This window comes from Rhea pennata, chromosome 4, assembly GCF_028389875.1.
Source record: "Rhea pennata isolate bPtePen1 chromosome 4, bPtePen1.pri, whole genome shotgun sequence".
Classification (NCBI taxonomy): Eukaryota; Metazoa; Chordata; class Aves; order Rheiformes; family Rheidae; genus Rhea; species Rhea pennata.
Window position 1 is genome coordinate 2,599,569 of NC_084666.1, and position 14,314 is coordinate 2,613,882.

Genomic DNA, 14,314 nt, shown 5'->3' on the forward strand with positions numbered 1-14,314 from the left:
ATAATCCCTCTTTCTTCGCAGTATTTGCAGCATGTCTCTTCTGGGTGTTTTTTCCCAGTGCATTGGTCCACCCTTACCCGCCACGTCTATTACTACAGAAAAAAAAGGAAATGCCTCCCTACTGGGACCAATGGTGGGGGCTGGCTATGCCTGGATGTTCTCTTTCTTGTTTCTCTTTGCTTTGCTTTGACCTGCCTCTATGGCCGTGGGCATGAGCGTTGCCTGCCCTGCTGTGGGTTGGAAGGGTTGTGTGAGAGTGGCAGGCTGGTCTGCACATTTTTGCTGATCCTGGGGCAGGTCAGGGAGCAATCACAGAGGCGGTCTGGCCAGCAGAGCCAAAGGACTCATGATCTTGAGAAGGAAATTAAGAGTTGGGGCTTGCCCTTTATTAGCTATAGCTGGAAGAAGACAGTAAGACATTTTTACTTTTGGAAGGTGACCTCTCTTCTGCAGGAAGTGAGCACATTCATGCATGGCTATTTCTGGTACGATCTAGACTTTCATGTGTGTACAAAGTGGGTGGAAATGGTTCGACCCAAAGGAAGATTTTATGGCAGCTCAGTGATAGGATAAGATGCAGTGTCAAGGAGAGCTAGGCCCTACATCCCCGCTGCCGGTGAAAGGACACAACCAAACCCATTTCACCTTTAAGGTATGAGCCGATGGGACCCAGATCACCTCCAGCAAGGAAAGGACTTGCGTCTTCGGACTATCTCATTCCTGAGGGGAGGGCAGAGATTTTCCAAGGAAAATAACTTCTAATTTGTTTAAAAAAACACAAACACTCACACACATTCTAGTGGACACTTTTTTTTTTCCTTCTTTTTCTAGGTGAATGGCTTCTGCAAAAATAGAACTCTAAAAAAGAATCTGCAAAATAATTAATAATAATAATAAGCAGAAAAATCCAATCATTTCCCCAGTTTCCCCGCTAGATGTTTCAATTGCATTTCAATGCAATTTCATTTTGAATTTTCCTTAAATGCAATCATACTCCTCTTAAAGGAGTTAAAAAACCAAGCTCAAAAGTAATGTCTTTTTTACTCTAAATGAGGTTTTATTAACACTTTATTTTTCCCCAGTGAGTAACTCAGAAAATACTCATTTTGGTGTGAAATATTGTTATTAAAGACATTCATTTATTTATAGTTTTCCTATTCTGACACAGAACTAGAAAAATAGCTAATTGAACAGCTCTAGACTGGTACACAGTAGAAACTTTCAAAAGGAGAGAGCAAGGCCATAGATCACCCCTTCCTCTTGATTTGCCAAGCAGGGAAAAAAGAAAAACAACCTTCAATCTCTTTATGTAATACCTAGAAACAACTGTATGAATTATGTTCCTGCTCTGTTTTTCTCCTGGAAAATAGAAAGGTCCAATTCCCCTGGTTTTAAGGGAGGATTTGATGGAGAATTAATAAGGTCATGCCACTAGGAAATGCAGGTTAAGAAACCTTAACAGCTCCAGCAGGAGAAGAAGAAGAAGAAGAAGAAGAAGAAGAAAAACCCAAGCCTTCTAATAGCTTTTAAATACCTGTTTAGGTAAAATACCTGACCCAGTAGCAGAGAAAATCTCTTATTGCAAAAGTTCAAAAGCACCCCCTGAGCTTTCAGTTTGAAAAAAAGACCACCACCTCTCTCATTTGCCAAAGAAGCCTCTATGCTTAAAAGGAAAGGCAAAACTTTATGAAGGAGGGAGGATGGAAAGGGAAAAACGGAGGAGGAAAAAGGAAGGGAGATGCAAGAGGCGAGGTGAAGAGAAAAAAAGAAAATAAATCCTTTAATAGGTCAGGCCTGTGTTAGAAGGAGGAATAAAGGTGGCCACTTACACAGCGTACTGACTTGGGAATCAGACTTCTTACGCTGACGGCCAGTTAATTACTGGGTGAATCTGAAGACATCACTTCACATTTTTGTGTCTCAGCTACTCCATGCATGAAATGGAGGTAGTGGGAAATGATGCTCACTCATCATCGTAAAAATTAAGAGCTGACTTTAGGAGCCAGGCTCTGCTGCTTAGCTTCCTAAAGGAGGGTGACCTGCTGGGACACAGGGATTAAAGGTGTGGGAGGCTGAGTTGGGGCCGGGGGAGGGTGAGGCGGGGAAGCACAGCGGGATGATGCCAAAGGCTGTCTTGCAGGAACTGGATAGGCTTAGAGGGCTCAGAGCATCATGGGGAAGGACACAGGGATTTTGTTTGAGGGTAGTGGATGTTGGAGACATCCATCATACGAATTTAGAGAGGTAGTTTTGGGGGGCTACCTGGAAGATGATCATGTTGTGGGAGGATTAATGGAAGGTATCATCACGAGGATAGCAGGTAGGATGGGGCTCCTTCAGTGGCCCAAGACTTTAGGGCTGTGTCTCCACTAGTAAGGCCAAGACTAAGGTTAAGTGCTGCTGAAAGGGCAGTTATTGGTGTGCTCCCTGCCATGGCTTTTTTCCTGATCCTCCTCAGGGCCAGGCCAGGCCAGGGGGCAGCATGGAGTTGGGGTTGCCCCGAAGGGTGGGATGGAGGCAGGAGAGGCAGCCGGTGGCTTTGGGAGGAGAGTCCAGCCCTGTGGGCGCAAGCCGATCTGGGCCAACTTCTCTCCAGATCAGACAATGGCACGAGACACGGGAGCGGGGCTGGAGGTGTCACCCCAAGTGAGAGACTGCGCTTTGGCGGGGCTGGAGGGGGCAAAACGGGACATGCCACGGGGATGCAGAGGGCTGGGCACCGGGGGGGGCTCCGCGAAGACACGGGTGCGTGAACCTGCTCTTGAGTCGGGGAGAGCGGACGGAGCTGGGGGACGAGAGGCAGCAGCGGGGCCGGGGGAGCCCGGGGCGAGCAGGAGGAGGAGGAGGAGGAGGCGGAGGAAGGCGGCTGTGCGTTTAAGCCCCTCCCCGCTCGTCCGCGGCCGGGGAGGAGAGGCGAGGCGCGGGCTGCGGGCGGAGGCAGCGGCTGGCGGCAGGATCGGGAAGGCGGCGAGGGATAAACCCGGCGTGTCCCCACCTCGCACCCTCCTCCAAGAAGTTTGCTGCTGGAGAGAAGGCAGGGGAAGGAAAAACAACAACAACAACAACAAAAAGAAAAGCGGAAATTTTAAAAATAAATAAAATAAAATAAATAAAGTGTTCCCTCTTCCCCAAGCTGCCCCGGAGGCATGCGGCGAAGAGGAGCCGGCAGCACCCGCCCCTGCCCGGCCCGGCTGCGGGCATGAGTCCGCGGCCGGAGCGGGGCTGAGCCCGCAGCACCCGGCAGCGCACACCCCCCCACCCCCCCCGCCTCCAACCCCGGGGAAGGATAAGGGGCCGGGGGGGACCCGCCGTCCGCCCCGCTCAGCCTCCGCGCATCCTCCGGCACCGCCACCCGGGCCGGGCCGGGCCACCTGCAGAGCCGAGCCGAGCCGCGGCGGTAGGATGAGGGGCATCCTCTACTTCTGCACGCTGATCCTCCTGGGTGAGTAGCGCTGCATCCCCGGCGTCCAGCGGAGGCAACTTTCTGCTAGGCTTTGCTGGCGGGTCTGTTTATCCGACACCGGCTTCGGCTCGGGCTTGGGATGTGTCTCTTCCCCTCCCGCATCCCAGGAGCAGGGGAAAACCCTGGCGGTAGAATCACTCAGATTTATCTTTTTTGCGGGGGAGGGAGGACCTCTCAGCGGCCTTTTAGTTAAAGGCAGACTGCTGCTCTGGCTGGATGTACTTTGGACACTGCCGCTTTGGGATCTTTCCTACTGTCACTCCTGTTTGCTGTGGAAATGGCAAATAACTCAAGGAATTGGTGCACTTCTTGCTTGAGAAAAGAGGCTGGGTGGGGGGGGGACACAGATTTTGCAGGGTGCTGAGCAGCCCCACAGCATGGAGAGGCTGGAAAATGTCAGGGGCAAAATGGGGGTTTCTCAGCCAGTCGGAGCAGGCTGGAAGCGCGTGAGCCTGATCTCTGCTGCTGTGCGTGTGCAGCACCATACACCGGGCTGGTGTGTGTGTGTCCTAACTGACCAGAGTGTGCATGTGTGGGCAGGGGTTCCTGCTGCGGATTTCCACCCGCCTCCCCTTAGCTGGGCTGGCCTCAGGTCTTTCTGCACCGGGAGTGCAGGGTTAAGGACCCCCGCACGTCTTGTCCCCCTGAGATCTTTAAAGGCAGCTGCAACCGCTGGTATGGGACACGCTGTTCCCCGCGGCATGCCGTTGTATCTGTTGGGATGTGGTCCACAGCATCTGTAATTTCAGCATCCCACTTGCGTCCCGCTTCTCCCCAGCTCGGAGCAGACAGTGTGCAGTGCCCGAGGCTCACCCACATCCCTGGCAAGAGCTGTGCGAAGGGCTGTAGTCCAGGGGCTGGCAGCACTGGGCAGCCAGGGCTGGGAGCTGCCTTGCTGGCTCACTTTGCCTGGCTGCAACCCTAAAGGCTCCTTTATGGTGTTTTTTCCTTTCTTTGTTTTTTTCTTTTTTTTTTCCTGTGCTTATCTGAGATAGCAAACCCAAGAGTGTGCCCATGCTTAAATAGACCACAAAAGGCTGTGGGGAGGCAGGGGGTAGGATGTGCTGGTCCTCCTCAGGTGGCAGTTGTGGGAGGAAAATGTCTTGAGATGTATCACTGTAGCTGAGACCTCCTAGCCCTCATGATGTGGCCCAGCAACTGCCTCTTCTGTACCCTGAACATCCTTGCTGCCAGCCAGTGTCCTGGGTAGACCTCAAGCAGGTTTGTCCCTCAATGAGGAAGGCTTTGTCAGAGCTCCAGGTAGCTCCTTATGCTGGCTCTGCCCGTCACTAGATGTCACCAGCAGCAACTCTTGCAAGTCCCAAAGGCACTGGGGGATTTTGACCCCCCAAAGGTGCCATGTCCAACCCTGGAGCATTTCACTCCAGAGGTTTGTAGGATACCAGGGTCTGAACAGATCCCAGTTTGGGATGGCTTCATCTCATGGGCATTTAAGCTGTGTCCTGGGTTGGGAGAAGATCCCAGCCTCCTTTGGAGCCGGAGATCTTTCCTGCAAGGATTGCAGCACTTCTGGGGTGGCAGTCCAGGTCTCTGCAAGATCCATTTTACAAGTGGTTCAGATTGACTGAGTCACCGATTGACTGACTGATGGACTGATTGATTTTCTCTAGAGAAAGTAAGTTACTGAAAGAAAAGAGCTTCTGCAAATGGCCAGCTTTCCACTGTCAGCAGTGCAATTGGGATTAGTGGGCAGGTTTTAAGGATATATTCATTGCTTTAGGTCTAAATCATAGCAAAATCATCAGCTAATTTTCAGCTTTCGGCTTTCTGATCTCAGGGTCTCTGGAAAGACCTTTTCCCCTTTGAATTGGCATGTGACCCCTATATGCATAGCACCATTCCCTTTGGATGCCATCCATAAGGCCCTCACCCTCCTCTCTCTTTTCAGCTGGGCATGTAATGGGTAGATGAGGGGTTACACATTTAGATGCATCTGGGGAGAGGTCCTGTAGGGATCGTGAGTTCTGGCATGGAGAGCCAGCCTGGAGACAGCAGCTTCTCGCATTGCAAGCACAGCAGTTCCCAGGTTCACCTGCACTAGGTGGAAACCACATGGTAGGAGACCCTCGCTGTTTGTGTCCTTCTGCTTTGGAGATGCTGCTAGGTGAAGGAGGCAACCTATAAGGAATTCACAGCTTCTAGAGGTGGGAATAGGCAGCATCACTGCTTGGACAGAGAGCTCCTGATGTCACTTCATACCCAGCTCCTGGATGGCACAGGCACCTAGACTGAGCCAGGCCAGAAAACTGCTCTAGCTGAACACTTTTTTTTTTTTTTTTTTTTTTTTTTGGACCACTTTTCAGCTAGATCACCTCCTGATCTGTCTCACCAGCAGCCACACAAATGCCAGTGGCAGCTGTATGAACACAGTAGGTGCACACAGCTTGAGACAGTGAGGTGGCTTTGGCAAAGTTCATTGCTGCCTCAGTGTCCCCAGATATTGGCTTGCACTGTGATACTGGCTAGAAATCCCACTCACAGGGCACTGATGAGGAATATTCAAGTAAGACTAAAAGTCTTCATGGAAGATCAGTGCTCTAGAAAGCACTGATATAATTAAATATCTTTTATTTTAAACCTGTCTAGATTATACCCATAACCAGCCACTAAAGCATCCCCCATCCCTTGTGCAGCATCTGGAGGACACATCATTCCCAGTGCCAACAATGCAATAATTAAAGGATGAGAACAAAAGTCTGGGCTAGGGCTAAAAACAATAGTTTGCTGCAAAGTCCTCATCACACCCAGAGTCAGTTCTGGACCATTGCAGAGCATAGCTGTTGGCAACAGAGGGCAGGACACTGAAACAACATCTGGGGTTTCTTCTGCTGACAACTGCTGTGTTTACCTGGCAAATTTTAACTGCGCTTGGTCGTTAGCATAATTTGTAGCATATGTTTCCCACAGACTCTTCAGATGCAATCAAACATAGAAGATCGTCTGGCAGATTTTCACCTGGTTTTGGAACTCAGATCCCAGGGGGAGAGCAGAATCTCTTGCAAAATGTGTATGTGTACGGGAGAGGGGGAAAGCTGCTTAAATTAGTGTCTTTGTCAGTTCTGACAGGAGCAGTCCATTATTTGCATCAATAAGAATGTGATATTTGTGTCTCTCCATATTGGCTCGGAGAAGAAATAAAACTTCTCCCTCAACAGGCTGTCCTCAAACATTGTGCCTATTCCTTGGCAAGAATATCAACAGTGTATTTTCACCACACCTGGAAAATATTTTTCCAGAGCTCTGGAGCCTTAAATAGTAATCACTGCTGGGTAAAAATTAGTACCAGTTAAGTCTAATAATTAGTGTGAATTAGTATGAGCAGTATTTTATTTTGCTTTTGTGGACAGAAATGTCTTCACAGTTATCCTGGTAATTTTTACACAAGAATTCTATTGTGCTTGAAATTTCAGTTTATCATTTTCACACAAAAGACTTGTCCATTTTTATAACTTTCCATTTGATCTTTCTTAAATGAGACCTTTAATGTGGCTAAAGTTTCCCACCTTTCTATAAAAATACATTGCTACCAAGCTTTCCATTTCATCCTTGATTTTTTTCCCCCTTTCGGTAGGAGGGAATTTTTTCCTTTTACTTCCTTTAAGGAAAAAAAAGAAAAAGTCCATTTTCTTCATGAACCAAAAGTAGAAGAGAACAAATCCAAAGACAGTTCTCCCACTAAAACAATTTTTTTAGACAGAAATATTTTACTAAAAAATAAAAAGGAAGAAAATTACGAAAGGCTTGTTCCTGTCATCTTCAATTCAGTACCGTTTCATTTTTTTAAAAACATATCTGTCAAAATCCCCTTTGATAACACCTCCTAGCAAGAACTTCAAGCCTGGATGGATGTGTTAGGAGTGGGAGATGACTGGGAAGACCTTTATACCACCCCCTGTAGATTCCCCTCACCTCTTTTGGCCATCACAACTTTAATGGTTCAAACCATTGGGGTTTGGGGTCGGACTCCTGGTGAGAGCAGACTGGAAAATCAGGACAGAGAGGATAAGTTTAATGTTGTGGATGGGAAGGAGAGTTCTGGATGGACATTTGGTCCTGGAAATGGACAGTGGGGAAACTGAGCCTGATGAGATTGAGAGGGAGTTGTTGGTATAAGAGTCCAGGAGGGGTTTGTGATGGTCACAGTGAGGGAGGACAAAGACCTGGGTCTGTCATGTGCATAGCAGGAAAGCTGCAAAAATAGAAGGCATCGTTTCTCCTGGGCAAGGAGATTCTGGGACTGTCACAGTGAAAAACAAATGAGTGTGCAGGAACAACAGGGATCTTCTAAGGTCTTCCTTCTAAGCAATCTTCTAAGACCCTTCTAAAGTCACATCACATTTAAATCATCCTTAAACCATCCAGGAATTTATTCTCTTATTGCAGCCCCCATTGTGCAAGGCCATGTACCTAGCTAAACTGAAGAAATGGCTTTGAGGTATGAACTGGTATCTAAGTAGGAGATGAGAGAGTAGATGGGTCCAGAACCAGACATGGATGGGAGATGATACCAACTGGTGTGAGGACAGTCTCGGTGTATTACTGTGTTGCTCTTGTCAGGGCAGGAGCAAGCTAAGAGAAGCAGCAGCATGGTGCAGCAAAGAGCTAGAGGCCCAAGAGAAGGTGAGAGAATACAAGGCAGCTCAGCCAACCTGAAATGTTTGCAGTGGAGGTATCTCCAGCTGGGAGACATCCCCAGGATTCTAGTACAGCTTGTGGTGGGTCACTCCTGTAGTGCAATTCACCTTATCCTGCTGTACAACCTGTTACTGACACAGCCAGGAGACCTGTCCAAGGCTCCTGGGTCCCATCTTACTCACAGGTGTGTGTGCTTTATCTCTGTTTTCCAAACCGCAGCTCCAGCTGCAGGAGAACCAATCCAGTGAGAGCAGAAGCTGAGCTTGTGTGAAGCCCTATCCCATCTGCAAATATGCCTTGGGGTGCCTTTGGTCACTCAGCAGTGCCAGATATTTCCCTGCTAGTGGGAATGACATCAACAAGGTTTAGGGCATGATGAGACTCCTTGTGTTCCCAGAGCCTGGTCATCTTGTGCACTTTCTGGTCTACCTAACTGGAGTGAACAGAAGGCAATTGCTTGCCTTAAAACAGTTGTGGGGTTTAAGCCCAACCATACCAAGAAGAGTGGCTGCAGAGACAGAGCTTTGCCTGCCTGAAACAGATGGCTCAAATGAGAGCTGAGCTGAGCTCAGCTTGTCCTGAGACAAGGGTGTGCAGAGATTTACCCTTCAGTTCACCCAAAGATCAGGCTAAGATGCCATAGGGTTTATCTTGTTCAAGGATGATCCAGGGAGTGGGCTTAGAACCCACCTCACTCACTCTGACACATTCCTAAGCTGTTCCCTTTGCAATCATAGGATCATAGAATAATTCAGGTTGGAAGGGATGTTGGGGGATTTGATCAGGGCAGGGTCAGCCTTGTAGCCAGATCTTATGCTCAGGTGAGGTTACATGGGGCTTTATCTATCCTTGTATTGACACCCTCCCCACCCCACCAGGGATGGAGATTGCAAAACCTCTCTGGGCCCCTATTCCACTGCTTTATTGTCCTCATGGAGGAAAAAATGTTTCCCTACATCCCATCGGACTGTATATATATTCCCCAAATCAGAACTGTCTTCACCATATCTTGCCACTATTGAGACTCATCTCTTTTCACCTTCCTTCATGCGAATCTCTCCTTTTCTTCCACAGGCAGCTCTTCACTGCACATGTTCTTCTTTCTGTCCAAAGCCATCTGGGAGGCAGTTTGCATGAAAGATACTGTAAAAATAGTTGTGCAGTGGTTTTGATTTATTGAATCCAACTGGAAAAACCTGTCTGTGATACCTGCCCTTGCTGAGTACTTTGACAGGGTTATTAGCAGCACTCCCCATGCTACTGCTAACGTATGGGTCATTCTGTCATGCAAGTGTAAGCAGCTGTTTCCAAGTTCATGTGTCCATTTTACTGAGGAGAAAAGAAGGGGGTCGGATTTTCTGATACTTCTTCCAAAAGCAGGATCAGGTTGCTCATCTTTGATATGTTGCTGGGCCCAGCTATTTATTGTTTGCCCCCAAGGCGATAGCTATCCGCTTTGGCTGTTGGATTTTAAACCAGTCCAGATGCTAAAGGGCTGGGAGTTAAGATCGGAGAAACCAATGGGTTTTGCTTTTCCTGTCTGTTTCTGTTACTTGTACAAAGAAGAGAAAGGCCAAACATATAATTCAAGTCAAGATGCAACGTTAATGCTTCTGTCTGAGCTGCAGGTCTTTAACTGTAAGAGGTCTGTGCTGCAGATTGCCTTGCAGGATGCATTGCACACACGTTTTTCAGATCCCTTCAGCCTCCAGAGAGGTTAGCTGCTAATGGATGTAAAGCCCATGAGGAGCAGGGGTGTCTGTGGGAAGTGCTGACTCTCTTCAGATAGGCAGCGACTGGAATATGTTTGGGAGTCCCTGCCTGTGTGATCTGAGGTCTCCGGAGGCTCAGAGCTGAACTGGGCCAAGTGAGCACTCAGGACAAGCCCCAGGGGGATGTGAGGGTGCACTCAGGGAGGGTGAATTGGACACAGTCTCTACACAAATAATCAGGTTTTGCTTTGAGCTCTGCATCAGACGAGGCTGGCTGATGCCTTTGCAGAAGCCACATGGGAAATCCCATCATCTGTGATTAAACAGAGCAAAGAAAACACAGGGCAGCTACAGCCTCATGGGAAGGGAACCTTCATTTGGATGATGGCTTTGTGTTTTTTAAAGCAAACTTGGTGCCTAAGCCACCATTTGTAGAAGGTTCATGTGGTCCTGAGCATGATAATTTTACAAAGAGGAGTGAGTCATTTTTAAAGGTTTTTGAAATTCTCAGTTCATCTTCTTATGATGTGGCAATCTTTATTACATGTTTTGTTGTATTTTTTTTTCTCCTGCTATTCATGCTGGAACCTCCACAAGTATCTGCTCCACCATAAATGGAAATGATTATAACTTGCCTTTTCTCATGTTCCATCTCTCACTTCATCACCCCTAACTGCTGTTCAGGACTTGCAGACTGGCTCCTCAAGTGCCAGCTGTAGATGCAATCATTTCGGTTGCACCTTTTAGGAAGTTGTGCAGCAGCGACAGGCAATCAGCTTGCAGCAAACTTGCCCCTTCTTCCAGCCAGAGAAATTCAGATTTGCCCTGGGGAAGAAAGCCAAGAGGAAAACTCATAGCTTCTCAGAGCTACCACTCTCTGCAACTTCGGATAAACAAATCTTAATAGAAGATTACATTTTTCTTCTGAGATTAAAACTTCCATGTGTGCTAAGAAAAATGCATCACTCTGTGACAGCCTTCATAGAAATATCTCTCAGATATTTTACAGCTGACTCTGTTACCTGCTATCTGGAAATAGGTAGCAGATGTCTCCAGTAGTCCCACACATTTTTTTTTCCTTTGTTGCTGTCTGTGTTTTCCTTTGATATTCAGTATGTACAGCAGAAGGCACCTTAAAAAGATGTCACAAGGAATGAGGTGAAGTAAAGCCATGCACACTGAATCTCCTGTAATAAAGGCTGCAGGTTAGGATGATATGTTTGCCATCTACTAATGGAGAGGAGCGCAAACCAGCATGCTGAATTATTAGACAGGGTTTGGAATGAATCAAAGCCATTTGACCTGTTTGTGTAAAGTCCCAGACAAGGCTGGGTTTGCTTAAGTGTTTGCTCTGCACGGTGAAGAATTACACTCCTCCTTACAAGGGTTAGTTGATTTATGTCCTAGATTTGACACTTGAGTTATAGCAATTTCACGGTAGGTTCCCCCCCACCTTTCCTCCTAGCTCAATTTGTTTGTTTTGTTTCTTCCTCTTGGTAGGAGAACATAATCCTCTGAGGCTGCTTGAGACAAACTGCCCACCTTGGTCTGGCTGTCACAGCAACATCATCTTTCGGAGAGAGGGCACGGGCAGAGCCATCTCAGCTAAGAGTTCAGTGTAGGAAAAAATGCTGGGGAGGGTCATCACAGTCACAGCTATAAATGCCTTTGAGGTCATGAGAAGGGATGGTTCTCCTCACAAGGAGCTAAAATGGTGTTTGAAGGTGCAGAGGGGAAGAACTTGAGCCGCATGTTAGGAATAAAAGCTTTGTTTTGAATCAGGACATCCACCGACCAGTTAAAATAAGAGAGAAGAGCAGGTTCCCCTTTAGGAAGATGATGAGATCACCTTGGGTGTTCACTGGGGTACAGCTGTAAGCTGTACTACTCCAAAGAACTCCTATAGGGTGGTTGGGTTCCCTATTCCAGAGAATTTTCTACATTTCCAAGTTTGACTTGAAAGCTTCTCTCCTTTTTGTGGTGATTTAAGCTGCTAATTACAGCGAAAAACTAAAAGAAATTTTGTGAGACCAAACAAGGACCCAGCTAAGACCCAGTCTGTTTTGTGAGGCTCTCCCACTGTTTTGGGAAAGAGATCTGGAATTGTTTTAAACCTGTGATTTGGGACTTCTCTATATGGGCAAGAAAGTGCGGGAAGGGAAGAGTAGAGCAGGTCTGGTGGTCATTCTGGTCAGGAAGTGGGATGTGGAGGTGAAATGGCTCGTGAGAGGCTGCGCAGAAGATGCAAACGAACCTTCTTAAGGAATCTAAGAGCTGGGAGAAGAAACTTGTAGGACTTTAGCAAACATCTGAAGCTCAGTCAGGAACTGGGGAAGCCATAAAGGTTGGATTTCCACATCTCTAAAAGGTGATGTGAGTCTCTTCAGGGATGTGCATGCTAAATGACAGCTCAGGGACCCATCCGTCAGTGTGGCATGTGGAGGCATACGTGCTGGTAAAGCAGTCCAGAGTTACTACCCCGCTGGGACTAATGCAAGGAAATTTATCTCCCTCTCCTGATATTGCTTCATCTTCTTCCCTACAGACCCAACCAGGCCAATCCTTAATGTGTGTTAGAAAGCCTGTTTGTAATTAAGTACCTGACTCAAGGGGACCCAGAGCCCTGGCCAAGTTCTTTATATACTATCACATTACCAATAATTATTAATTCTAATCAGAAGGGCTAGAGACAAGAAAAACCCCAAACTTGAAACAGGCACAAAAGCAATGATACCCCAAACAAACAAACAAACAACTCCAAAAGAAATGCAGTGAACTCTCCAAAAAGTTCCTAATTCTGTGGGACAAATGTTGTTCTGTAGTTAGAATAAGCAGCTGGGATTAGGAATCAAGGGATGTCTTTCCTTCTGTTTTTCTCAGGTTTCGGAAAGTGGTGCAATCTTACTACATCTTGGTATAAAGCAAGGGTATTTATGTGCTAGCTGAGTTATTGGGAAGAGGGACTAGGTGACAGTGCAGCTTTTGACCTGGGATATTTGAGCTTCTACGAAGCCGCTAATGACAAGATGGGATCAAAATTACTCATCAGTATATCAGAAACAATGTGACTTTTAGCAACACCTGCTCTGCATACGATCCACTGAGCTCTTATTTTGGTACTTACCCAGGAACTGAATTCAAGTGCAGTGGCTGACTAATCAGCTCTGAAAATCTGCCCTTATCCTCTGCACAGAGATCAGTGATCTTGCTTTGCACTGGGATTAGAGACGTGCACTGCTAAAAAGAGGGGGATGAACTCTGTGATGTGCTGCAGACACACAGGAGCAGCCCCGGGATGCAAAAAATAAAAAGCACTGATAGAAGAGCAGGCTGGGAAACTGAAAGCCCTTTTCTCTAGAAAAAGAGTGGACTTTTGGTACAACTTGGATTCCAAACAACGGAAAATCAGGAATAGTAGAAATTACAATTAAAAAAAAAAGAGACAAAAAATGTTTATTGTTAATTTCAGGTAAAAAATGAGGACTCAAATGTTTTTAAGCCCCAGATGCCTCTGTTCTGTTTTACTTACTCTTAATGAAAAAGTAGAAATTTTCCACATCCTTCCTGGAGGATCATCAAACAGGAAGAGAAATGGACCCTGTTTCTCTCTTGTCCCCTGTCTGCGTGTCAGACAGAGGTGTCCCCAGTAGGCTGCAGGAGAAGAGTTTCATCCCACCTGGTTTTCACCAGGTCGTATGAATTACTCCTCTAATCAATGGATTCATTAGAGGATCAGTGTATCCTGCACTGATTAGTGTATCTCCAAGGAGGACAAAGTGAATCAAGGTTAGAGTTTCAGACCGTTCCCCTGACTTTCAGTTGCCCTAAATTCAGTGAGATGAATCTCATCGAAGCATCAAGGCTTCTTCTCTTTCAAGAGAGAAGAAATGGAGCAGGGACTGGCCAGGGAGCCATCATTTCAACGTTCCCAACTCAAATGAAAGAGAGAAGTAATGCTAAAACATTATTTAGCACTTTTTTCCTACTTGCAAAAATCATTTTTTCCGATGGCTAAAAGAGAAAAGAAAAAATCAAATAGGAAATTCCCAAGCAGTTTTGCAGAGCTGATGGGCTTGGTCAGCAGTGATGATTGGAAGTACCTGAAGCTGACAACTCTGTTAGGCATCATGAAGGCCACATAGTGCCCAGTGCCTTCCAAGTCATTGGGATTTGATTGCCTAGCCTATTAAAATGCTCAGTTTTCCCTGAAATGGTTTTGGCCTGGCTCAAGTAACCATCTTCTGGACACTGGTCCAGTGTTAACGCAAGTCAGGGACCATTCCCAGCAGGTAGTTTGCATGTGACTGCTCTGTTCTGAGGGAGGTGATTGTTTAGCAGCATGGATGCAGGCTGTTTTGGGCCATTTGGACCAGCACCTTGAGTTTACTTAATTAACTAATCTAGACACAGCATGACAGCACACCCGTTCCCTTCCAGACACTTGCAATTTCTCAGACACAGCCTGCAGGCGCTGTTGGGCAAA

General features: G+C 46.9%; 1 protein-coding gene across 1 annotated transcript in view; it reads left to right on the forward strand.

Moving 5' to 3' along the window:
- Positions 1-3,334: 3,334 nt before the first annotated feature.
- Positions 3,335-14,314, forward strand: part of GFRA4 (GDNF family receptor alpha 4) — a 76,242-nt gene continuing 65,262 nt past the window's right edge. Inside the window, exon 1 of the mRNA XM_062574568.1 lies at positions 3,335-3,442. Within this exon, the coding sequence (XP_062430552.1) occupies positions 3,403-3,442 (40 nt within the window). The 5' untranslated portion in view covers positions 3,335-3,402. The remainder of the gene's footprint in view (positions 3,443-14,314) is intronic.